A 24,940-nucleotide genomic window follows, 5' to 3' on the forward strand; every position below is an offset into this window, starting at 1 on the left:
TTTAAATGAGTCAAACGAATACAAAGACTGAAGATCAGTCTGACTAGCCCCTAGGACTCACATCAGCCCCAACTAACCCCCCGCAGAGACAGGCAGCCATTTTGTATTCAATCTCCCATAAAGCTCGAGACCTGAGCATTTCTACCCTCCAGCCACTGGCAGAGACCAGGTGACAGCAAATAGGAAATAGGAAGCACCTTGTCAAACTAAGCTGACACAACCCGTCCTGGCTGGATGCCTACTTCCACACAATATGTGTGAGGCATTAGCACAGGACATACGGGGCTGTGCACGCGTACTGGCGATACAGTACGTAGCACCGGCGCAGGATATACGGGACCGAGGAGGCGTACTGGAGACCACGAGCGTTGAGCCGGCACACCCCGTCCTGGCTGAATGCCCATCTTCGCACGACACGTGCGTGGTGCCAGCACAGGACGTACAGGACTGTGCCGGAACACTAGCGGCACAGTACGTAGCTCCGCATAACACAGAGCCTGCCCAGTCACACGCTTCCTTGCATGAGTACGGGGAGTTGGCTCTGCTCTAACACTAGGCTCCACCAACCACCCTTTTAGCCCCCCCAAAAAAATGTATTGGGGCTGTCTCTCGGGCTTCCTCCTCGGCCGGCACCTTCTGCGTTGCCGCTACTCCTCTCTATAGCGCGCCTCCACTGTCTCCTCCCAAGGACGGCGATCCATTCCGGCCAGGATCCCTTCCCGTCCAGGATCTCCTCCCAGGTCCAGGCTGTCTGCTTCTGGACACGCTGCTTGGTCCTCATTTGGTGGGATCTTCTGTCACGATCGTTTACGAACGAGAAGGACCAAGGCGCAGCGTGATAAGCATACATGTTTATTTAACGAATAAACACCACGACAAAACAACAAACGAAACGTGAAGTCCAAGGTAGCATACACACAACATACCTTACACGGAACATACACACCCTGACTCAACAAATAAACGTCCCCTGAGGCAGGGCGTGACAATGTAATGTTCTTAAAACAAGTCAAAATGAGGCTCAGTAGTGTGTGTGGCCTCCACGTGCCTGTATGACCTCCCTACAATGCCTGGGCATGCTCCTGATGAGGTGACGGATGGTCTCCTGAGGGATCTCCTCCCAGACCTGGACAGTCTGTGGTGCAACGTGGCGTTGGTGGATGGAGCGAGACATGATGTCCCAGATGTGCTCAATTGGATTCAGGTCTGGGGAACGGGCGGGCCAGTCCATAGCATCAATGCCTTCCTCTTGCAGGAACTGCTGACACACTCCAGCCACATGAGGTCTAGCATTGTCTTGCATTAGGAGGAACCCAGGGCCAACCGCACCAGCATATGGTCTCACAAGGGGTCTGAGGATCTCATCTCGGTACCTAATGGCAGTCAGGCTACCTCTGGCGAGCACATGGAGGGCTGTGCGACCCCCCAAAGAAATGCCACCCCACACCATGACTGACCCACTGCCAAACCGGTCATGCTGGAGGATGTTGCAGGCAGCAGAACGTTCTCCACGGCGTCTCCAGACTCTGTCACGTCTGTCACGTGCTCAGTGTGAACCTGCTTTCATCTGTGAAGAGCACAGGGTGCCAGTGGCGAATTTTGTTTGCCAATCTTGGTGTTCTCTGGCAAATGCCAAACATCCTGCACGGTGTTGGGCTGTAAGCACAACCCCCACCTGTGGACGTCGGGCCCTCATACCACCCTCATGGAGTCTGTTTCTGACCGTTTGAGCAGACACATGCACATTTGTGGCCTGCTGGAAGTCATTTTGCAGGGCTCTGGCAGTGCTCCTCCTGCTCCTCCTTGCACAAAGGCGGAGGTAGCAGTCCTGCTGCTGGGTTGTTGCCCTCCTACGGCCTCCTCCACGTCTCCTGATGTACTGGCCTGTCTCCTGGTAGCGCCTCCATGCTCTGGACACTACGCTGACAGACACAGCAAACCTTCTTGCCACAGCTCGCATTGATGTGCCATCCTGGATGAGCTGCACTACCTGAGCCACTTGTGTGGGTTGTAGACTCCGTCTCATGCTACCACTAGAGTGAAAGCACCGCCAGCATTCTAAAGTGACCAAAACATCAGCCAGGAAGCATAGGAACTGAGAAGTGGTCTGTGGTCACCACCTGCAAAACCAGTCCTTTATTGGGGGTGTCTTGCTAATTGCCTATAATTTCCACCTGTTGTCTATTCCATTTGCACAACAGCATGTGAAATGTATTGTCAATCACTGTTGCTTCCTAAGTGGACAGTTTGATTTCACAGAAGTGTGATTGACTTGGAGTTACATTGTGTTGTTTAAGTGTTCCCTTAATTTTTTTGAGCAGTGCATATAGATATAGTCCGGGCAAAAGCCAGTTGTTAGTTCTGAGGTTCTGAAGTTGCAAAATCAAACAGGCTGGTCATTAAAGGGGCAATCAGTAGTTGCTACATTCATTTTTGGACTTATAAATGAATGATATGTACCCATTCTTCTTGAAGAATGCAACTTATAAATGCCTCGTGAGCTTAGTTTGACTGTCACACCCCATCAGAACTTGTTTTACTCCAATGTTTGTAAATAAAGTAAATGTAAACAAACACTGTACAGCCTTAAAACATATCATGGTCAGTCCTCGCATCCATAGCTCTGGTTATGAATTTGAGAGTGGTTACATTTCTCCAGCCCCATCCCTCAGCTTTTTACTGAAACAGGGGTGGGGAAAACGCTTTGTTATTGTTTCAACTGCTGATTGCCGCTTTTCATTTTTTGGGGATTTATTTATCCAGTCGTTCATTCTATTCATTCCACGTTCTTATGCTAAACAAATCACTGGCGTGTAGCTATCTAGGGTTCGATGATGACGAGAGACATTAACTTCAATAAATCATTTGTAAATAGGGGCAACAAGTATTAAATAGGTAAAAACCAGCTGATTGTCAAGTCAAGAATATAGTTATGGAGGATAGTTAGCTAGGCTAACGTTACTTCTCCTCTGCTAGCTAGCTAGCCAACTAAAGGCAAGCTAACGCACAGTCACCTCAAGCAGCTGAAAGGACAGCAAACTTTTCATTTGTTTACCTTCGTTTCTATGTTGCCATTTCTTTGGACATACAGTGAGGGAAAAAAGTATTTGATCCCCTGCTGATTTTGTACGTTTGCCCACTGACAAAGAAATGATCAGTCTATAATTTTAATGGTAGGTTTATTTGAACAGTGAGAGACAGAATAACAACAAAAAAATCCAGAAAAACGCATGTCAAAAATGTTATAAATTGATTTGCATTTTAATGAGGGAAATAAGTATTTGACCCCTCTGCAAAACATGACTTAGTACTTGGTGGCAAAACCCTTGTTGGAAATCACAGAGGTCAGACGTTTCTTGTAGTTGGCCACCAGGTTTGCACACATCTCAGGAGGGATTTTGTCCCACTCCTCTTTGCAGATCTTCTCCAAGTAATTAAGGTTTCGAGGCTGACGTTTGGCAACTCGAACCTTCAGCTCCCTCCACTGATTTTCTATGGGATTATGGTCTGTAGACTGGCTAGACCACTCCAGGACCTTAATGTGCTTCTTCTTGAGCCACTCCTTTGTTGCCTTGGCCGTGTGTTAAACATAAATGTCTCTCACCTTTCCATAAAGCGGTCAGTCTCCCCTTCCCATAGAGGGGTCAGTCTCCCCTTTCCATAGAGGGGTCAGTCTCCCCTTTCCATAGAGGGGTCAGTCTCCCCTTCCCATAGAGGGGTCAGTCTCCCCTTTTCATAGAGGGGTCAGTCTCCCCTTCCCATAGAGGGGTCAGTCTCCCCTTTCCATAGAGGGGTCAGTCTCCCCTTCCCATAGAGGGGTCAGTCTCCCCTTTCCATAGAGGGGTCAGTCTCCCCTTCCCATAGAGGGGTCAGTCTCCCCTTTCCATAGAGGGGTCAGTCTCCCCTTTCCATAGAGGGGTCAGTCTCCCCTTCCCATAGAGGGGTCAGTCTCCCCTTTCCATAGAGGAGTCAGTCCCCCCTTCCCATAGAGGGGTCAGTCTCCCCTTCCCATAGAGGGTTCAGTCTCCCCTTTCCATAGAGGGGTCAGTCTCCCCTTTCCATAGAGGGGTCAGTTTCCCCTTCCCATAGAGGGGTCAGTCTCCCCTTTCCATTGAGGGGTCAGTCTCCCCTTCCCATAGAGGGGCCAGTCTCCCCTTCCCATAGAGGGGTCAGTCTCCCCTTTCCATAGAGGGGTCAGTCTCCCCTTTCCATAGAGGGGTCAGTCTCCCCTTCCCATAGAGGGGTCAGTCTCCCCTTTCCATAGAGGGGTCAGTCTCCCCTTCCCATAGAGGGGTCAGTCTCCCCTTTCCATAGAGGGGTCAGTCTCCCCTTCCCAAAGAGGGGTCAGTCTCCCCTTTCCATAGAGGGGTCAGTCTCCCCTTCCCATAGAGGGGTCAGGCTCCCCTTTCCATAGAGGGGTCAGTCTCCCCTTCCCATAGAGGGGTCAGTCTCCCCTTCCCATAGAGGGGTCAGTCTCCCCTTTCCATAGAGGGGTCAGTCTCCCCTTCCCATAGAGGGGTCAGTCTCCCCTTTCCATGGAGGGGTCAGTCTCCCCTTCCCATAGAGGGGTCAGTCTCCCCTTTCCATAGAGGGGTCAGTCTCCCCTTTCCATAGAGGGGTCAGTCTCCCCTTTCCATAGAGGGGTCAGTCTCCCCTTCCCATAGAGGGGTCAGTCTCCCCTTTCCATAGAGGGGTCAGTCTCCCCTTCCCATAGAGGGGTCAGTCTCCCCTTCCCATAGAGGGGTCAGTCTCCCCTTTCCATAGAGGGGTCAGTCTCCCCTTTCCATAGAGGGGTCAGTCTCCCCTTCCCATAGAGGGGTCAGTCTCCCCTTTCCATAGAGGGGTCAGTCTCCCCTTCCCATAGAGGGGTCAGTCTCCCCTTTCCATAGAGGGGTCAGTCTCCCCTTTCCATAGAGGGGTCAGTCTCCCCTTCCCATAGAGGGGTCAGTCTCCCCTTTCCATAGAGGGGTCAGTCTCCCCTTTCCATAGAGGGGTCAGTCTCCCCTTTCCATAGAGGGGTCAGTCTCCCCTTTCCATAGAGGGGTCACAATAGCTTCTAGGTCAAACCGTTCGGACGCTACAGACGTTTACGTCAGAAGACCGATTTTCGGGACGACTGATGGTCAGACAAACACCGCTGTATCTCTGTCACCTTTCACCTCAGATGAGGAAGTGCGACATCGGAGGATGCGGTGGATTGAGACTCATCCAATGCAGAAAAAACAGACACCTCTATTTTAAAATTATGGATTTTTATGGGGAAATTTTATGTTTTGTAACTTAAATCGACGCACCGGTGTGTCAATCGACTCTAGGGGGTTAAAAACTATTTTAAAGTTTGTAATTTCCAACTTAAAATGTCAGACTTGATTTGTACTAATGAAAAATGTATCAACCCCTACAAAGAATGTCCATTAATTATATAATCCACATAATAATTCACATTTCCTGTTGCTGCAGGATTATTTTCCTGCTGTAAGAAACTGGGTCAAATTAAGATGCGGCATCAGTAACAGAGGTAGTTTCTATATAGTTTCCATGCTCAGGCCTCCAGTCTCAGTCAGCAGGCTGTAACATGGAAGTACAGGACTGGAATTGCAGAAGTGAAAACAGATGGACCAGCTAAACTGCCCAGCTAAAGGAACCAGAGAGAATGCAAAGTCATGGTTTCTCTGTTTACTGCATTGACCAACAAAGTCATGGTTTCTCTGTTTACTGCATTGACCAACAAAATCTGCCACATGAGCATATTCATATTTTCCTTGATGAAAACCTGCTCCAGAGCGCTCAAGACCTCAGACTGGGGCGAAGGTTCACCTTCCAACAGGACAACGACCCTAAGTACACAGCCACGACAACGCAGGAGTGGCTTCTGGACAAGTCTCTGAATGTCCTTGAGTGGCCCAGCCAGAGCCCGGACTTGAACCCGATCGAACATCTCTGGAGAGACCTGAAAATAGCTGTGCAGCGACGCTCCCCATCCAACCTGACAGAGCTTGAGAGGATCTGCAGAGAAGAATGGGAGAAACTCCCCAAATACAGATGTGCCAAGCTTGTAGCGTCATACCCAAGAAGACTTGAGGCAGTAATCGCTGCCAAAGGTGCTTCAACAAAGTACTGAGTAAAGGGTCTGAATACTTATGTAAATGTAATATTTCCATGTTTTATTTTTAATACATTTGCAAAATTTCTAAAAACCTGTTTTTGCTTTGTCATTATGGGGTATTGTGTGTAGATTGATGAGGGGGAAAAAACTATTTAATCAATTTTAGAATAAGGCTGTAACGTAAAAAAATGTGGAAAAAGTCAAGGGGTCTGAATACTTTCCGAATGCACTGGCCACTTTAATAATGGAACACTAGTCACTTTAATAATGTTTACATTCTGCTTTACTCATCTCATATGTATAAACTGTATTCTATTCTACTGTATTTTGGTCAATGCCACTCTGACATTGCTCGTCCTAATATTTATATAATTCTTAATTCCATTATTCTACTTTTAGATGTGTGTATTGTTGTGAATTATTAGATACTACTGTACTGTTGGAGCTAGGAACACAAGCATTTCGCTACACCCGCAATACCATCTACTAAATATGTGTATGTGACCAATACAATTTGATTTGATTTGTCTTCTACACATCACAGGGTAACACCCTCCTGTGTCCTGTCCTCTCCACATCACAGGGTAACACCCTCCTGTGTCCTGTCCTCTACACATCACAGGGTAACACCCTCCTGCGTCCTGTCCTCTCCACATCACAGGGTAACACCCTCCTGTGTCCTGTCCTCTACACATCACAGGGTAACACCCTCCTGCGTCCTGTCCTCTACACATCACAGGGTAACACCCTCCTGTGTCCTCTCCACATCACAGGGTAGCACCCTCCTGTGTCCTGTCCTCTACACATCACAGGGTAGCACCCTCCTGCGTCCTGTCCTGTCCTCTCCACATCACAGGGTAACACCCTCCTGTGTCCTCTCCACACTTTTCAGTTCCAAGGAAGACGAGAGGAGCAGAGCTGAGCTGGGAGGGTTAGGGTTAGGGAGCAGAGCTGAGCTGGGAGGGTTAGGGTTAGGGAGCAGAGCTGAGCTGGGAGGGTTAGGGTTAGGGTTAGGGAGCAGAGCTGAGCTGGGTGGGTTAGGGTTAGGGTTAGGGTTCGGGTTAGGGTTAGGGTTAGGGAGCAGAGCTGAGCTGGGAGGGTTAGGGTTAGGGTTAGGGAGCAGAGCTGAGCTGGGAGGGTTAGGGTTAGGGTTAGGGTTAGGGTTAGGGAGCAGAGCTGAGCTGGGAGGGTTAGGGTTAGGGTTAGGGAGCAGAGCTGAGCTGGGAGGGTTAGGGTTAGGGTTAGGGTTAGGGTTAGGGAGCAGAGCTGAGCTGGGAGGGTTAGGGTTAGGGTTCGGGTTAGGGAGCAGAGCTGAGCTGGGAGGGTTAGGGTTAGGGTTAGGGAGCAGAGCTGAGCTGGGAGGGTTAGGGTTCGGGTTAGGGAGCAGAGCTGAGCTGGGTGGGTTAGGGTTAGGGTTAGGGTTCGGGTTCGGGTTCGGGTTAGGGAGCAGAGCTGAGCTGGGAGGGTTCGGGTTAGGGAGCAGAGCTGAGCTGGGAGGGTTAGGGTTAGGGTTAGGGAGCAGAGCTGAGCTGAGCTGGGAGGGTTAGGGTTAGGGAGCAGAGCTGAGCTGGGAGGGTTATGGTTAGGGTTAGGGAGCAGAGCTGAGCTGGGAGGGTTAGGGTTAGGGTTAGGGTTCGGGTTCGGGTTAGGGAGCAGAGCTGAGCTGGGAGGGTTAGGGTTAGGGTTAGGGTTAGGGTTAGGGTTAGGGTTCGGGTTAGGGAGCAGAGCTGAGCTGAGCTGGGAGGGTTAAGGTTAGGGTTAGGGAGCAGAGCTGAGCTGGGAGGGTTAGGGTTAGGGTTAGGGAGCAGAGCTGAGCTGGGAGGGTTAGGGTTAGGGTTAGGGTTAGGGTTCGGGTTAGGGAGCAGAGCTGAGCTGGGAGGGTTAGGGTTAGGGTTAGGGTTAGGGTTAGGGTTCGGGTTAGGGAGTAGAGCTGAGCTGGGAGGGTTAGGGTTAGGGTTAGGGTTAGGGTTCGGGTTAGGGAGCAGAGCTGAGCTGGGAGGGTTAGGGTTAGGGTTAGGGAGCAGAGCTGAGCTGGGAAGGTTAGGGTTAGGGTTAGGGAGCAGAGCTGAGCTGGGAGGGTTAGGGTTAGGGAGCAGAGCTGAGCTGGGAGGGTTAGGGTTAACTAGTCGTCTCTCGTTGAAAGACAACAAAAACTTCATTGAAGAATCCCGTCCATAGTAATAATATAATAATAATAATAATAATATGCCATTTAGCAGACGCTTTTATCCAAAGCGACTTACAGTCATGCGTGCATACATTTTTGTGTATGGGTGGTCCCGGGGATCGAACCCACTACCTTGGCGTTACAAGCGCCGTGCTCTACCAGCTGAGCTACAGAGGACCATAGTTCCTACTAGGAGTAGTACTGTTGACCAATCACAGACGAAGGGGTGTAGACTTCAGCTACCAAACTTCGACTTCCCTAAAGAAACATTTTTGTTTTAATGAACAGCCCAAAAGAAACTGCCAAAACTAACAAAAACACCACAAAATGTCATCATAATACATTTATATTTTCGTCATTTATCAGACGCTCTTATCCAGAAAGACTTACAAATTGGTGCATTCACCTTATGATAGCCAGTGGGATAACCACTTATTTTTTGGGGTGGGGTAAGGGAGGGTAGAAGGATTACTTTATCCTATCACAGGTATTCCTTAAAGAGGTGGGGTTTCAAGTGTCTCCGGAAGGTGGTGAGTGACTCCGCTGTCCTGGCGTCGTGAGGAAGCTTGTTCCACCATTGGGGTGCCAGAGCAGCAAATAGCTTTGACTGGGCTGAGCGGGAACCCTGCTTCCGTAGAGGTAGGGGAGCCAGCAGGCCAGAGGTGGATGAACGTAGTGCCCTCGTTTGGGTGTAGAGACTGATCAGAGCCTGAAGGTAAGGAGGTGCCATTCCCCTCACAGCTCCGTAGGCAAGCACCATGGTCTTGTAGCAGATGCGAGCTTCAACTGGTAGCCAGTGGAGTGTGCGGAGGAGCAGGGTGACGTGAGAGAACTTGGGAAGGTTGAACAACAGACGGGATGCGGCGTTCTGGATGAGTTGTAGGGGTTTAATGGCACTGTTAAATGCGTGAACTGTTTCGACTGGCAAGCATACAGTTAACTTTAGCTGTCAGCAAGAGTGGCAACAAGATCTCACAGTCTCACTGCAGAAGTAGACAACAAGATCTCACAGTCTCACTGCAGAAGTAGACAACAAGATCTCACAGTCTCACTGCAGAAGTAGACGTCACATTTAGAATGTTTTGTTTCTCTGTATCCTTCCATTTCTCCAAACGTCAAATTTAGAAGTTAAGGGTGAAGGTTTGGGATAGGGTTAAAATATTAAGTTCAGGCACTCATTCCTAATGGTTAAGGTAAGGGTGAAGGTTTGAGTTAGGGTTAAAATATTAAGTTCAGGCACTCATTCCTAATGGTTAAGGTAAGGGTGAAGGTTTGGGTTAGGGTTAAAATATTAAGTTAAGGCACTTATTCCTAATGGTTAAGGTAAGGGTTAAGGTTTGGGTTAGGGTTAAAATATTAAGTTAAGGCACTCATTCCTAATGGTTAAGGTAAGGGTTAAGGTTTGGGTTAGTGTTAAAATATTAAGTTAAGGCACTCATTCCTAATGGTTAAGGTAAGGGTTAAGGTTTGGGTTAGGGTTAAAGCTGCAATATGCAACTTTTTGGGCGACCTGACCAAATTCACATAGAAACGTGAGTTATAGATCTGTCATTCTATTATATTCATTCTCATTGAAATCAAGTCTAAGAAGTGGTAGATCTGTTCTGTGTGTACTATTTCTATGCTTAAGTTTCATTTTTGCGTCTTTTACTTTTGGTTTTGTACACCAGCTTCAAACAGCTGAAAATACAATATTTTTGGTTATGGAAAATATAATTCACAGCGGTTTAGATGGTACAATGATTCTCTACACGACACTCTCAGAAAAAATGATTTTCAGCTGTCCCCATAGGAGAACCCTTTTTGGTTCCAGGTAGAACCCTTTTGGTTCCAGGTAGAACCCTTTTGGTTCCAGGTAGAACCCTTTTGGTTCCAGGTAGAATCCTTGTGGGTTCCATGTAGAACCCTTTCGCCAGAGGGTTCTACATGGAACCCAAACAGGGTTCTTCAAAGGGTTCTCCTATGGGGACAGCCGGTGAACCCTTTTAGGTTCTAGATAGCACCTTTTTTTCTAAGAGTGTATAATTGCTTGTTCTGCCACATAAACTTAAATTAGGCTAACTTTTACAATTTAAGCAACCAGGAAACGCCGGAGCGGTTTCTGCATAGTGCATCATTAATGCAACAAATAAATAAACAGTGTGTAGACCTACGACTGGGATTGCTACGGCCTTCTGATCCAGTCATGGGATTACAACTGGGATCGCTACGGCCTTCTGATCCAGTCATGGGATTACAACTGGGATCGCTACGGCCTTCTGATCCAGAGTCATGGGATTACAACTGGGATCGCTACGGCCTTCTGATCCAGAGTCATGGGATTACAACTGGGATCGCTACGGCCTTCTGATCCAGTCATGGGATTACAACTGGGATCGCTACGGCCTTCTGATCCAGTCATGGGATTACAACTGGGATCGCTACAGCCTTCTGATCCAGTCATGGGATTACAACTGGGATCGCTACGGCCTTCTGATCCAGTCATGGGATTACAACTGGGATCGCTACGGCCTTCTGATCCAGTCATGGGATTACAACTGGGATCGCTACGGCCTTCTGATCCAGTCATGGGATTACAACTGGGATCGCTACGGCCTTCTGATCCAGTCATGGGATTACAACTGGGATCGCTACGGCCTTCTGATCCAGAGTCATGGGATTACAACTGGGATCGCTACGACCTTCTGATCCAGAGTCATGGGATTACAACTGGGATCGCTACGACCTTCTGATCCAGAGTCATGGGATTACGCCCACAACATCCTAGCAAAACCCACGCCTTCTTGATGGTAATAGCGCTCACTTTTGCCCCTAGCAGAGGTGTGGACTCCAGTCACAAGTCTGACTTGAATCTCCAGTCACACATTTGATTACTTGAGACTCGACTTGGATTTGAAGCCTCAAGACTTGGGACTCTCAACTTTGATTTGAGACTGATGACTTGAAATGATCTGTGTTGTAATGTTTTGTCACTCATTTTGTGGCACAGCCAGAGACAGTATCGCACTTGCAAAAAACAGGTTAGCTGGTGAAAAGGCATACTCAGCCCTCTGATTGGACCAGCAAACTGTCAATCAACACAGGTCTGGTGAGCTAGCGCAGTGAGAAGGTTTTGGGGGATTGCGAGTGTTAAACTGAATGGGAAATATATTTATTTTTCATACATTTCAGTCATTTAGCAGACGCTCTTATCCAGAGCGACTTACAGTCATACTGGCCCCCCGTGGGAAACAAACCCACATCCCTGCCGGCCAAACCCTCCCCTACCTTGAACGACGCTGGACCAATTGTGCGCCGCCATGGGTCTCCCGGTTGCGGCCGGCTTCGACAGAGCCTGGACTCGAACCAGGATCTCTAGTGGCACAGCTAGCACTGCGATGCAGTGCCTTAGACCACTGCACCACTCGGGAGTCAATATTTTTAATAGACTACATATAGCCTACCTGTCACGGTTTCGGCCGAGGCTGCCTCTCTTCCTTGCTCGGGCAGGCTTCGGTGGTCGTCGTCTCCGGAGTACTAGCTGCCACCGTTGTATGTTTCGATGTTCGTTTGGTTTTGTCTTGATGTTGTACACCTGTTTTCGTTTAGCGTTCATTAGTGTCCTATAAGTTCTCGTTGTGTTTGTCAGGTGTTGTGTGTGATTGTACTTGCTGTCGTGTTTGTGCGCTACTGTTGGTTGTCTGTGCTTCGTTGTTTTCCTCCTCTGTTAGGGAGGGTTCTCGCACATGTTAGTGCGCATTTTGTTTTACGCCTGTGTGCGTATTTTCTCGCCTCCGGGCTTTTGGCTCGTGTTATGAGTGAGTGTTCACTAAAGTCTTTTGGATTAAGTTTCTGCGTCCTGCGCCTGATTCCTGCACCACACCCACCTACAGCACCCACTGACAGAATCACACACCCTAAGGATGGAATCAGCAGGAGCCGCAGCAGCACCTGAGTCTCTGGAGGATAGGGTCCGTGAGCAGAACGATCAGATCCTTCGTATCGGGACCGCCCTTCAGGACGTGATTAACACCCTTCAACGCTGGGAGACCAGAGGGACACCCACAACTCCACCTCCCGTGCCATCACCATCGGCCAGTCAGCCCATTCAAGCTCCGGAACCCAGGGGAATTCGGCTCTCGCTCCCGAGGGCCTATGATGGGACCGCTGCCGGGTGTCAGGGCTTCCTTCTGCAGGTGGAACTATACCTGGCCACCGTACACCCGGCGCCCTCGGGACACGAGAGCGTGTCCGCCCTCATCTCCTGTCTTACCAGCAAGGCGTTGGAATGGGCCAATGCCGAGTGGAGGAGAATAGACGCCTCCACTATCACATACTCTGAGTTCTCCCGCCGCTTCAGGGCTGTGTTTGACCATCCATCTGAGGGGAAAGCGGCGGGGGAGCGTCTGTTCTACCTCCAGCAGGGGAGGAGGAGCGCCCAGGAGTTCGCTTTAGAATTCCGAACTCTAGCGGCGGATGCAGGGTGGAATGAGCGGGCCCTCATCGATCACTACCGCTGTAGTCTACGAGAGGACGTCCGTCGGGAGCTGGCCTGCAGGGATACCAGCCTCTCTTTCGATCAGTTAGTGGACATGTCCATCAGGCTGGACACCCTGCTGGCTACCCGCGGACATTCCGAGGGGGGTCCGTCCATTCCATCCTCCAGCGCCTCCGAGCCGAGCCCTATGGAGCTCGGGTGTGCTGGCGCTAGAGAGAGGAGGGGTCGGAGCACGAGGGGGGCCGTCCTCTGCACCAACTGTGGCCGTGGAGGACACACCGCGGCTAGTTGCTGGGGAGGGTCTCCTAGGGGAGAAGACGACAGGCTCCGCACTGGGGAGTCCTTCCAGGTGAGTAGGCGTCCCACTTACCCAGAGCTCTCTGTTGCGCACTTCTGTATACCTGTGCGATTTCCACAGGTTGCACCTCATTCCCAGCATAAGGCGCTAGTAGATTCAGGCGCGGCTGGGAATTTTGTTGATAGAAAATTTTGTTTAGATTTAGGAATTCCCCTTCTTCCTGTCGACGTCCCATTCCCCGTTCATGCCCTAGATAGCCGTCCGTTGGGATCGGGCTTGATCAGGGAAGTCACAGCACCACTTAGGATGTGTACACAGGGGGGTCATGAGGAGATTACCCAGCTATATCTGATCGACTCTCCTGCGTATCCGGTGGTGCTGGGAATGCCCTGGTTGAGTATCCATAATCCGTCTATTTCGTGGCAGGAGAGGGCTCTGATGGAGTGGTCTGCCCAGTGTGTGGGTCGATGTTTAGGTGTTTCCGTGGGGGCTACCTCGGTGGAGAGTCCAAACCAGATGCCCGCATTGCACATTCCCCCCGAGTATGAGGATTTGGCTATTGTGTTCAGTAAGTCGAGGGCGACGCAGTTACCTCCTCATAGGCAGGGAGATTGTGCGATAGCCCTCCAGGCAGGAGCTGCGCTCCCACGGAGCCATGTGTATCCTCTGTCTCAAGAGGAGAAGAGAGCTATGGAGACTTACATAGACGAATCTCTGAGACAAGGATACATACGGCCATCCACTTCCCCTGCGTCCTCGAGTTTCTTTTTTGTGAAGAAGAAGGATGGAGGGTTACGCCCGTGCATTGATTACCGTAGTCTCAATCAGATCACGGTGAAGTACAGTTATCCACTTCCTCTGATTGCGTCCATGACGGAGTCATTGCACGGGGCGCGTTTTTTCACAAAATTAGATCTCAGGAGCGCTTACAACTTGTTACGCATTAGAGAGGGCGATGAATGGAAGACAGCGTTTAGTACCACCTCGGGTCATTACGAGTATCTTGTCATGCCATACGGGTTGATGAACGCTCCTTCAGTTTTCCAATCATTCGTGGATGAGATCTTCAGGGACATGCAGGGGCAGGGGGTGGTCGTGTACATAGATGACATTCTCGTGTACTCGTCTACCCGAGTCGAGCATGTGGCCCTGGTGCGCCGAGTGTTGAGGAGGCTGTTGGAGCACGACCTGTATGTCAAGGCAGAGAAATGTCTGTTTTTCCAGGAGTCGATCTCCTTTTTGGGTTATCAGTTGTCTGCGTCAGGGGTGAAGATGGAGGTTGACCGGGTGTCAGCCGTGCGTAATTGGCAGACTCCAACCACTGTTAAAGAGGTGCAGCAGTTTTTGGGGTTTGCAAATTACTACCGGAGGTTTATCCGGGGTTTTGGACAGGTGGCAGCTCCCATAACGTCTCTTTTGAAGGGGGGTCCGGTGCGTTTGCAGTGGTCAGCCGAGGCGGACAGGGCTTTTGGGAGACTGAAGGACCTGTGTACTTCGGCTCCGGTGCTGGCGCATCCGGATCCCTCTTTACCATTTCAGGTAGAGGTGGACGCGTCAGAGGCCGGTATAGGGGCCGTGCTTTCGCAACGGTCCGGCACGCCACCTAAACTCCGCCCCTGTGCTTTTTATTCCAAAAAGCTCAGTCCGGCGGAACGAAATTATGACGTAGGGGACAGGGAGCTGTTAGCCGTGGTACAGGCCCTAAAGGTGTGGAGGCATTGGCTTGAGGGGGCTCAACACCCTTTTCTCATTTTGACTGACCACCGTAACCTGGAGTACATCTGGGCAGCTAGGAGACTGAACCCTCGCCAGGCGCGGTGGAACATGTTTTTGGCCCAGTTCGTATTTAAGATCACGTACATCCCTGGGTCACAGAACGGTAAGGCAGACGCACTGTCTCGGCGGTATGACACGGAGGAGAGGTCCGTGGAGCCCACTCCCATACTGCCGGAGTCTTGTCTGGTGGCACCGGTAGTGTGGGAGGTCGATGCTGAGATCGAGCGGGCGTTGCGCACCGACCCTAGTCCTCCTCAATGCCCGGAGGGTCGGACGTACGTCCCGCTCGAGGTTCGGGATCGATTGATCTATTGGGCTCACACGTCACCCTCCTCTGGACATCCTGGTATTGGCCGGACAGTGCACTGCCTTAGTGCTAAGTACTGGTGGCCCACGTTAGCCAGGGATGTGAGGGTTTATGTCTCCTCCTGCTCAGTGTGCGCCCAGTGTAAGGCGCCTAGACATCTGCCTAGGGGTAAGTTACAACCCCTGCCCATTCCACAACGACCATGGTCTCACCTCTCGGTGGACTTCGTCACTGACCTTCCCCCCTCGCAGGGGAATACTACTATACTGGTCGTTGTGGACCGGTTCTCTAAGGCCTGTCGTTTGCTCCCTATGCCGGGCCTTCCCACTGCCCTACAGACCGCCGAAGCTCTATTCACCCACGTTTTCCGGCACTACGGGGTACCCGAGGATATTGTGTCTGATCGAGGTCCCCAGTTCACCTCCAGAGTCTGGAGAGCATTTATGGAGCGTTTGGGGGTCTCGGTGAGCCTCACCTCGGGTTACCATCCTGAGAGTAATGGGCAGGTGGAACGTGTGAACCAGGATGTGGGTAGGTTTCTTAGATCATATTGCCAGGACAGGCCGGAGGAGTGGGCACGGTACGTTCCCTGGGCAGAAATGGCCCAGAATTCCCTACGCCATTCCTCAACTAACCTAACCCCTTTCCAATGTGTGTTAGGTTACCAGCCGGTTCTGGCACCATGGCAGCAGAGCCAGATCGAGGCTCCTGCGGTGGATGCGGCGCTCGGAGGAGACGTGGAATGCTGCACACGTCCACCTGCAGCGGGCCCTCCGTCGTCAGAAGGCGAGCGCCGATCTCCACCGCAGTGAGGGGCCGGTGTACGCACCTGGTGATCGAGTCTGGCTCTCTACCAGAAACCTGCCCCTCCGCCTGCCCTGCCGGAAACTGGGTCGGCGGTTTGTGGGGCCGTTTAAAGTCCTGAGAAGATTGAACGAGGTGTGTTACAGATTACAACTGCCTATTGATTATAAGAATAATAAGAATATATATAATATAATATATATATATATATATATATATATATATATATATATATATATATATATATAATATATATAATATAATATATAATATAAGAATAATAAGCTAAGAATATTAACCCCTCGTTCCATGTGTCTCTTCTCAGGCCGGTGGTAGCTGGTCCACTCCAGGAAGATGAAATCAGAGAGACTCCTCCGCCCCCATTGGACATCGAGGGGGCACCGGCGTACACCGTGCGGTCCATCTTGGATTCGAGACGTCGGATGGGGGGTCTCCAATATCTCGTGGAGTGGGAGGGGTACGGCCCGGAGGAACGGTGCTGGGTGCCGAGGAGAGACATTTTGGACCCGTCCTCCTGGTCGTCCCCGAGGCCGGAGTCGGCGCACGTCTGGAGCCGCGCGTCAAGGGGGGGGTACTGTCACGGTTTCGGCCGAGGCTGCCTCTCTTCCTTGCTCGGGCAGGCTTCGGCGGTCGTCGTCTCCGGAGTACTAGCTGCCACCGTTGTATGTTTCGATGTTCGTTTGGTTTTGTCTTGATGTTGTACACCTGTTTTCGTTTAGCGTTCATTAGTGTCCTATAAGTTCTCGTTGTGTTTGTCAGGTGTTGTGTGTGATTGTTCTTGCTGTCGTGTTTGTGCGCTACTGTTGGTTGTCTGTGCTTCGTTGTTTTCCTCCTCTGTTAGGGAGGGTTCTCGCACATGTTAGTGCGCATTTTGTTTTACGCCTGTGTGTGTATTTTCTCGCCTCCAGGCTTTTGGCCCATGTTATGAGTGAGTGTTCACTAAAGTCTTTTGGATTAAGTTTCTGCGTCCTGCGCCTGATTCCTGCACCACACCCACTTACAGCACCCGCTGACACTACCATTTGTATTTTATATTTGTACCTTTGCTTATTCGATCTGGTCACTAACATATTCCTACGGCAATGCACCAAATTATTTTCAAAAACATCTCATCTGTGCTTCAGAACCAAAAAGTTGCGCGTCTTGACTGTTGACCAATGACCAGTCATCAGCATTGGCGTGCAAAAGTAGGCGCACATTTCCAGATTAGTGACCAGAAAGCACTTGTTTAATTTTCTCTGGTTTTGCCTGGCAAAAACAGAGTAGCCTATCTACATTAATATTATCCTTCTAAAGTACAGTTTAGCAATCTACTACGGACTCATCTGCTACATGGTGATTTAATTGATCATGTTCATATTTCAGATAGGCCTAGTTTGGGTGGGTTATAATGATATGCCTCAGTGGTGGTACTGGTTATATTATGGCTAGAGCAGTGGAGGAAGGGGAGGATCATCCTCCTCAGTGGATTTTCAAAAAAAGTATAATTGCGAAACAGAAAAAAAAAAAGCATTTTTAGATAAAACTATATTAAATATATTCACGTCACCAAATAACTGATTAAAACACAATGTTTTGCAATGACGGTCTACAGTAGCCTCAACCGCACTGTAGGGTAGCACCATGGTGTAGCCGGAGGACAGCTATTTTCCATCCTCCTCTGGGTACATTGACTTCAATACAAAAACTAGGAGGCTCATGGTTCTCACCTCCTTCCACAGACATACACAGTAATTATGATGACTTTCAGAGGATGTCCTCCAACCTATCAGAGCTCTTGCAGCATGAACTGACATGTTGTCCATCCAATCAAACGATCAGAGAATGAATCTAGTACAGCAAGCTAGCACTGCAGTGAGTAGTTGATTCAAAGAGAGAGAAAGACAATAGTTGAACAGTTTTGAACAAATTCATTTCTTCAAAACTTAAGGAGAAGCAGCAGATGGGAAGAGAGCTATATTTTGTTGTATTTTCTTAACTTTCACTTTCACTTACTTGCAGCTAATTTAGCCTACTCAACTACCTGACTCAAACAGAGAGAAATGTGATTACTGTTAGCTAGCTGGCTAAGGCTATCTAACACTCCAACTCTCCAAGTCAAGGTTAGCGTCTGGGGCCCGCCAGGGTAACTGCTAAACTGTTTGCTGTACACTGTGCTGTCATTGTACTATCACTGTGCTGTCACTGTGCTGTCACTGTGCTGTCACTGTGCTGTCACTGAACTGTCACTGTGCTGTCACTGAACTGTCACTGTGCTGTCACTGTACTGTCACTGTGCTGTCACTGTGCTGTCACTGAACTGTAACTGTGCTGTCACTGTGCTGTCACTGTGCTGTCACTGTACTGCGTGATTGTACACATGGATTGGATTGTGGGTTTACTAACCCATCAGTTCTAGTAGCTATGATGTTGACTATGACATTAGTTAATATGGTAGTAGCTATGATGTTGACTATGACATTAGTTAATATGGTAGTAGCTATGATGTTGACTATGACATTAGTTAATATGGTGACAACGATGTAGGCTGTGTGTAGCGGTTAGCGGTTATGATATGAAGGTTTGGCTTGGAGAGGTTTTTTCCCCTGGTCACAGACAGCTGTTTTGTTGTGCACTGAAGTCAAAAAGTGAAGGGAAAAGGTGAGAGGAGAGCGCGAAGATGCGAGAAGGAATCATACAACGAGCAATGTGATGATGCTGTATGTGGCTGCTATGAAAGTGAACTGTGTGTGATCAGGGGTGATCAGGGGTGTATTCATTCTGCCGATTCTGTTGCAAAGCATTTGTTAAATGGAACGAAACAGGGACGGACCTAACTGAATTTGTCCAATAGAAACTCTTGTTTCCGGTTTTGCAACTGTTTGGACTAATGATTACACAACCTAAATCAGTTACCTCCAGGCAAGAGTGTGAAAGGCGGTATTGAATGCGTCACTGTCTGTCACCTTGATTACTCACATTTTTCTCTCAACCTGTGCACCTACGTTATAAACTTTCATTCATAGGCTAGGTTGTAGCAACCTCATGATGGGTATAGGGCAAATTCAAGTATCATGTAATAGCCTAAACCTATGGATGTTACATTGAGCTGGATGAATGGAATATGAATGACAGTCATCCAATATCCTGTAATAGAAATAAGGCCATGCTCATCCAAAAAAAATCTTCGTCCTCCCTAATCTTAAACGGCACCGACCGCCACTGGTCTAAAGATAGCTGTGATGTCACACTACCTTCAATACTTATGGGATGAAGACGGAACATTCTGGAGAATTAATGACCATATTTGTGAGGAAGAGAAAATCTACAGACAGATCCTGCTCCACTGCTACAGGTAGGCAGTGTGATGCTGCTTGTTCTGGAATCCAGAGAAGTGACAATGTGACATGATATCCCTAGTTTATATTGACTGCTAACATGAATGACTTTCAGCTCAAAATGCAGGTGTAAAACGCAGTTTATTTCTGTACCTGGGGGTTTTTCGAAAATGCATCCACCGTTTATGGCTGTACAGGCTACATTGTGCACGCGTGTTCGCCCTGTGCGCGCGTGTATGTGCGTGCGTTGTGGTCGCAAGCTTTGAACCACTCCTTTTTTGGGGGGTCGCAGCTGAGGTCAAAAGGTTTGAGGACCACTGAGCTTGCTGATGTGCAGCTCTAGGATCCGGTGCAGAACAAACGTCACATTGTAGAGAGAGAGGATTGCCATAAATGAATATACAGCTCCAGAAATTGTTTGGTGATCAAGAACATTAACGTTTACTTTGCAAGCTCACCAGCAGTGGGGCGTCAAACAACAACTACTAGTCTTTTGGTATGTCAACATTGCTTGAAATTGAAAATGTACTTTATTAATTTGGAATTTGTTGTTCAAATGTGTTATTATCATCAAAATGTAGACAAAATAATGAAAATGGCTGTCCTCAATAAACAGACTTGTAGTTGAACTGTATATCTATTTTTTTACTTGACTTGACACTTGACTTGAAAAAACGTGTCACTTGACTTGACTTGCTCTTAGAATGCACGACTTGGACTTGACTCGAGACTCGACCTGTTGCCGCCCGTAGCATTGAAGGCAAGGGAAGCCAGCGAGCATCTGGCTAGCCCTGACAAAAAAAAAAAAAGTATTTAAAAAATGTGCCAATCAGCGTTGAGCGAAAACTGAACGAGTTCAACCGTGAATGGTCCTGGCGCACCAAAAAAAAAGTGTCAAGGGAAGCCAGCTTGGATTTGGCTTCACTCCTATCAAATCTCATTGAGAGCATACGTCATTGACAGAAAAACTGTCATCAAGGCAACTTTGAAGAATCTCAAATATAACATCTATTTTGATTTGTTTAACACTTTTTTGGTTACTACATGATTCCATATGTGTTATTTCATAGTTTTGATGTCTTCAGTACTATTCTACAATGTAGAAAATAGTAAAAAATAAAGAAAAACCCTTGAATGAGTAGGTGTGTCCAAACTTTTGACTGGTAGTGTAGAAGGCTAATGTTAACTAGCTAACGTTGTCCATGAATGGAAGTTAGGCTAGCTAGCTAGCATTTTAGCCAGGTAGCCTAGGACAACAACAAATAAAAGTGTGTTCTGTATGACAGAGTCATAGACCATTTCCTCAACATGAAAGAGAGGAGGGCGTTGGTATTTATCTACAAGGAGGGTGAGTCAACATGTTTTTCTACTTGCACACACACACACACACACACACACACACACACACACAGAAATCAGAACCATGGACAGCCACATCATATTTAACTTACGTTGATTGGACTAAATTTTGAGACTTCCGGTAACTCTCTGTGGTTCTAAATCAATAGTTATTTAGTGGTCCGAAAATGTCGGAAACATTAACATGTAACTATGTGTCACTGTACATGCAATATGCTTTATGGAATTCACCAGACAGATATTGCTCTCTGGTTTTGTGATGAAACGAAGGTGTGGTTGAATTTATTCTGACACTGTGTCTTCTTATTGTCTCGGCCTTTAGGTCTATATATCACGGTATCAAGGCATATGAACTAACAGCTAGTGGTGGCTAGTTGGACGCTAAATGGACCTGTTAGTTAGAACTAGTTAATTAAGACCAGTTAGTGATTATTAACCAACTTGAACTCTAGTAGATCAGATTCATAGTCCTGCAGCAATACGCAGCAGGCCAGAAGTCTGTCGTTCATGCTAATTTATGCATAAAAGCCGAGTGCTGTAGACTATTTCTTTGATATTCTATTTCATTTAGGCTAATTAATAACCTTTATAACAATCACCTTATTGTGTTTGTTATGATATTTACTTTTGTACTTCTTTTATATTTCACTGTTGAGTGGTAGCTGGAAAGAAGCATTTCACTGCACTGTTGAGAGGTAACTGGCTAGAAGCTTTTCAACTTTTACACCCTGTTGTATCCAGTGTCTGACAAACAAACTTTGATTTCATTTACAAGATATATAAAGTGAAGGATGATCAGTTTACACATCATTCTCGCATTTTATATTCTCCGGCCTCCTTACTGATTAGACTTTATATATTGACCACACACACACACACACACACACACACACACTTCGACATGCGTCACCCACCGCAGCGCAGAGGCAGGCATCTTTATAGGCTGGTATTATTCCATCATGGGCACCGGGCGGCTCGTGATTGACCAGTTTCTCCGCCGAACTGTCAAACAGCCGCACGCTGGCGCCTCCCCTTCCCGTATAAATGTACGGAATCTATTCATTCTTCACACGGTGCTTAGTGAAGTAGAAACGACTGGTCCACGGGATGTTGACAGAATAGAATCTACACTTTTGAATTTTTTTGGCGACCGTTTTCTTTTGGCAGTTTGTCTTTCCGTCGGTGATCCCCATCTTCATCGCCTACACATCATCTCCAGTATTTGGTACCAGTGATTGTTTTCTCTACCCGCCGTACAGTGCGTTATTAACAAAATGAAGGCTACTGCTCCCGTCCGCCCCCAGAAGGATACCTCAAGCAGCAGCAACGAGCTTTCTTTACACTATCTCTCGGATCACAGCCTGAACATCGCCCGGTGTAGGGCGGAGGAAGAAGAGCAGCTGTGTCTGCAGGACGATATGAACCACTGTTACAGTCGCCTCAAGCGCCTCGTACCCACAATACCTCAGCATAAGAAAGTCAGCAAAGTGGAGATCCTTCAGCATGTCATAGATTACATCTTGGACCTGCAGCTCGCATTAGAGACGCACCCTTCTCTCCTGAAACAGACGGGGACCGGGACCGTGACCGGGACATGCCCGCCACCCCCCGCCTCTCATCGGACACCTCTAACCGTTCTCAACATAGACCACCAGGTAAGAAGCGTTGGCACAGACGTCAATTCAACGTCTATTCCACGTTGGTTCAACAATTAAATGACGTGGATACAACGTTGATTCAACCGGTGTGTGACCAGTGGGATGGTCCAGAAGACTGTAAATAGCATGGGTGGTGTGTATCAGTGGCCTTGGCCTTTTCAAGTCAGGAGATTCCTGTATTGAATAATAACAAAGGGCCTCATGTTCTTGTGGAAAACTCCATATTGGCAGAGACACATTTTATTGAAACTCCATATTGGCAGAGACACATTTTATTAAAACATCATATTGGCAGAGACACATTTTATTAAAACAGCATATTGGCAGAGACACATTTTATTAAAACAGCATATTGGCAGAGACACATTTTATTAAAACAGCATATTGGCAGAGACACATTTTATTAAAACAGCATATTGGCAGAGACACATTTTATTGAAACACCATATTGACAAGGCAGAGACTTTATTTTATTGAAAGGCATAACGCATCATTTCTAGTGGCAGTGGTTGGTGCATGTGAAAGACAGGGCCCCTGTGCTTGAGGTGAAGGAGTCTGTAGTCCTGCTGTGATGCTCTCAGATCAGAGGATAAGTTGTGTCATGGTGAAGGAGTCTGTAGTCCTGCTGTGATGCTCTCAGATCAGAGGATAAGTTGTGTCGTGGTGAAGGGTCTGTCATGGAGTCAACGCGCACACCTGGTCCATTCTCTGCATAGCTCGTGATTTGTGTCACCTTACCTGACTCATAGACTGTAAGGTGGTATTAATTCGCTTTTCCCTTATTTCAGAGGATGTCAACAGGCAAAAAGGAGGACTCCGTTTTGTGTCGCTGAGAAATGGCCAATGGTGAGTAGTAGCTCATTATTCTGCTTCACAATGTGTCTGTTCTCTTCCATTAAATAGACCAATTCATGTGGATTATTATTATTAATATGATTATTATAATTATGAGTATTATTATTATTATTATTATTATTATTATTATTATTATTATCATTATTAATAATATGATTATTATAATTATGAGTATTATTATTATAATAATTATTATAATTATTATAATTATTAATCAAATGGCCACCCAGATTATTATGTTTATTATCGATGCATAGTCACTTTAATAACTCTACCTACATGTACAAATTACCTCAATGACCTCCACTAACCTGTACCCCCCGCACATTGACTCAGTACCGGTACCCCCCTGTATATAGCCTCCCTACTGTTATTTCCCATTGACTCTGTACCGGTACCCCCTGTATATAGCCTCCCTACTGTTATTTCACATTGACTCGGTACCGGTACCCCCCTGTATATAGCCTCCCTACTGTTATTTCACATTGACTCTGTACCGGTACCCCCTGTATATAGCCTCCCTACTGTTATTTCCCATTGACTCTGTACCGGTACCCCCTGTATATAGCCTCTCTACTGTTATTTCACATTGACTCGGTACCGGTACTCCCTGTATATAGCCTCCCTACTGTTATTTCACATTGACTCGGTACTGGTACCCCCTGTATATAGCCTCCCTACTGTTATTTCACATTGACTCTGTACCGGTACCCCCTGTATATAGCCTCGTTATTGTTATTTTATTGTGTTACTTTTTATTGCTTTAGTTTATCTAGTAAATATTTTCTTAACTCTATTTTCTATAAACTGCATTGTTGGTTAAGGGCTTGTAAGTGCATTTCACCTGTTGTATTCGGGCGCATGTGACAAATAAAATGTGATTTGCTTATTGATATGATTATTATTGTTGTTGATTATTATTATGAGTAGTAGTAGTAGTATTGTTGTTGGTGTTGCATCTATACACCTGTATGATTTACAGTAGAAGTAGACATCAGAGTGTAATTGAGGAACCTGATTATTGCCAACATCCAGGAGCCAGCTGTGTGTTGCACAATAACTGTCCTCTTGTGTAGCAATGTTCCAAACAGAGGGTTAAAAGGTAATCTGCCTGTAAATGAGGATCAGAGCCTGGTTAGGTTAGCTGTAAGGCTCTGAGACCCAGGCAGACAGGCAGACAGGCAGACAGGCAGACAGGCAGACAGGCAGACAGGCAGACAGGCAGGCAGGCAGGCAGACAGGCAGGCAGGCAGACAGGCAGACAGGCAGGCAGACAGGCAGACAGGCAGACAGGCAGACAGGCAGACAGGCAGGCAGGCAGACAGGCAGGCAGGCAGGCAGGCAGACAGGCAGACAGGCAGGCAGGCAGGCAGACAGGCAGACAGGCAGACAGGCAGGCAGACAGGCAGGCAGACAGGCAGGCAGGCAGACAGGCAGACAGGCAGGCAGGCAGACAGGCAGACAGGCAGACAGGCAGGCAGGCAGACAGGCAGGCAGGCAGGCAGACAGGCAGACAGGCAGACAGACAGGCAGACAGGCAGGCAGGCAGGCAGACAGGCAGGCAGGCAGGCAGGCAGGCTGGCAGGCTGGCAGACAGGCAGGCTGTGTGTGTGTTATACTGGAAGCCAGTTTGCCAGGCAGCAGCCAGAGAACTGGGGTAGTTGTCTGAGCCGGTCCGTTTGTTTTGGCTTGTTGATGAAGCCATGCCCTGTGTTGTGTTGGTGGCGCCAGTCAGTCTGGAGCAGACAGTTCACACAACCCCCCTCTATTCATTCTGTCCACAGGTGTGCAGAGC

General features: G+C 48.0%; 1 protein-coding gene across 1 annotated transcript in view; it reads left to right on the top strand.

Moving 5' to 3' along the window:
• The first annotated feature begins 21,822 nt into the window (after nucleotides 1-21,822).
• Nucleotides 21,823-24,940, top strand: part of id4 (inhibitor of DNA binding 4) — a 4,191-nt gene continuing 1,073 nt past the window's right edge. The window contains exons 1-3 of the mRNA XM_084195605.1: nucleotides 21,823-22,287; nucleotides 23,079-23,136; nucleotides 24,930-24,940. The exon at nucleotides 24,930-24,940 is cut by the window's right edge and continues 1,073 nt beyond it. Of these exons, the coding sequence (XP_084051731.1) occupies nucleotides 21,907-22,287; nucleotides 23,079-23,123 (426 nt within the window). The 5' untranslated portion in view covers nucleotides 21,823-21,906 and the 3' untranslated portion in view covers nucleotides 23,124-23,136; nucleotides 24,930-24,940. The remainder of the gene's footprint in view (nucleotides 22,288-23,078; nucleotides 23,137-24,929) is intronic.

Source organism: Coregonus lavaretus (genome assembly GCF_964263955.1).
Source record: "Coregonus lavaretus genome assembly, contig: HAP1_SCAFFOLD_462, whole genome shotgun sequence".
NCBI lineage: Eukaryota > Metazoa > Chordata > Actinopteri > Salmoniformes > Salmonidae > Coregonus > Coregonus lavaretus.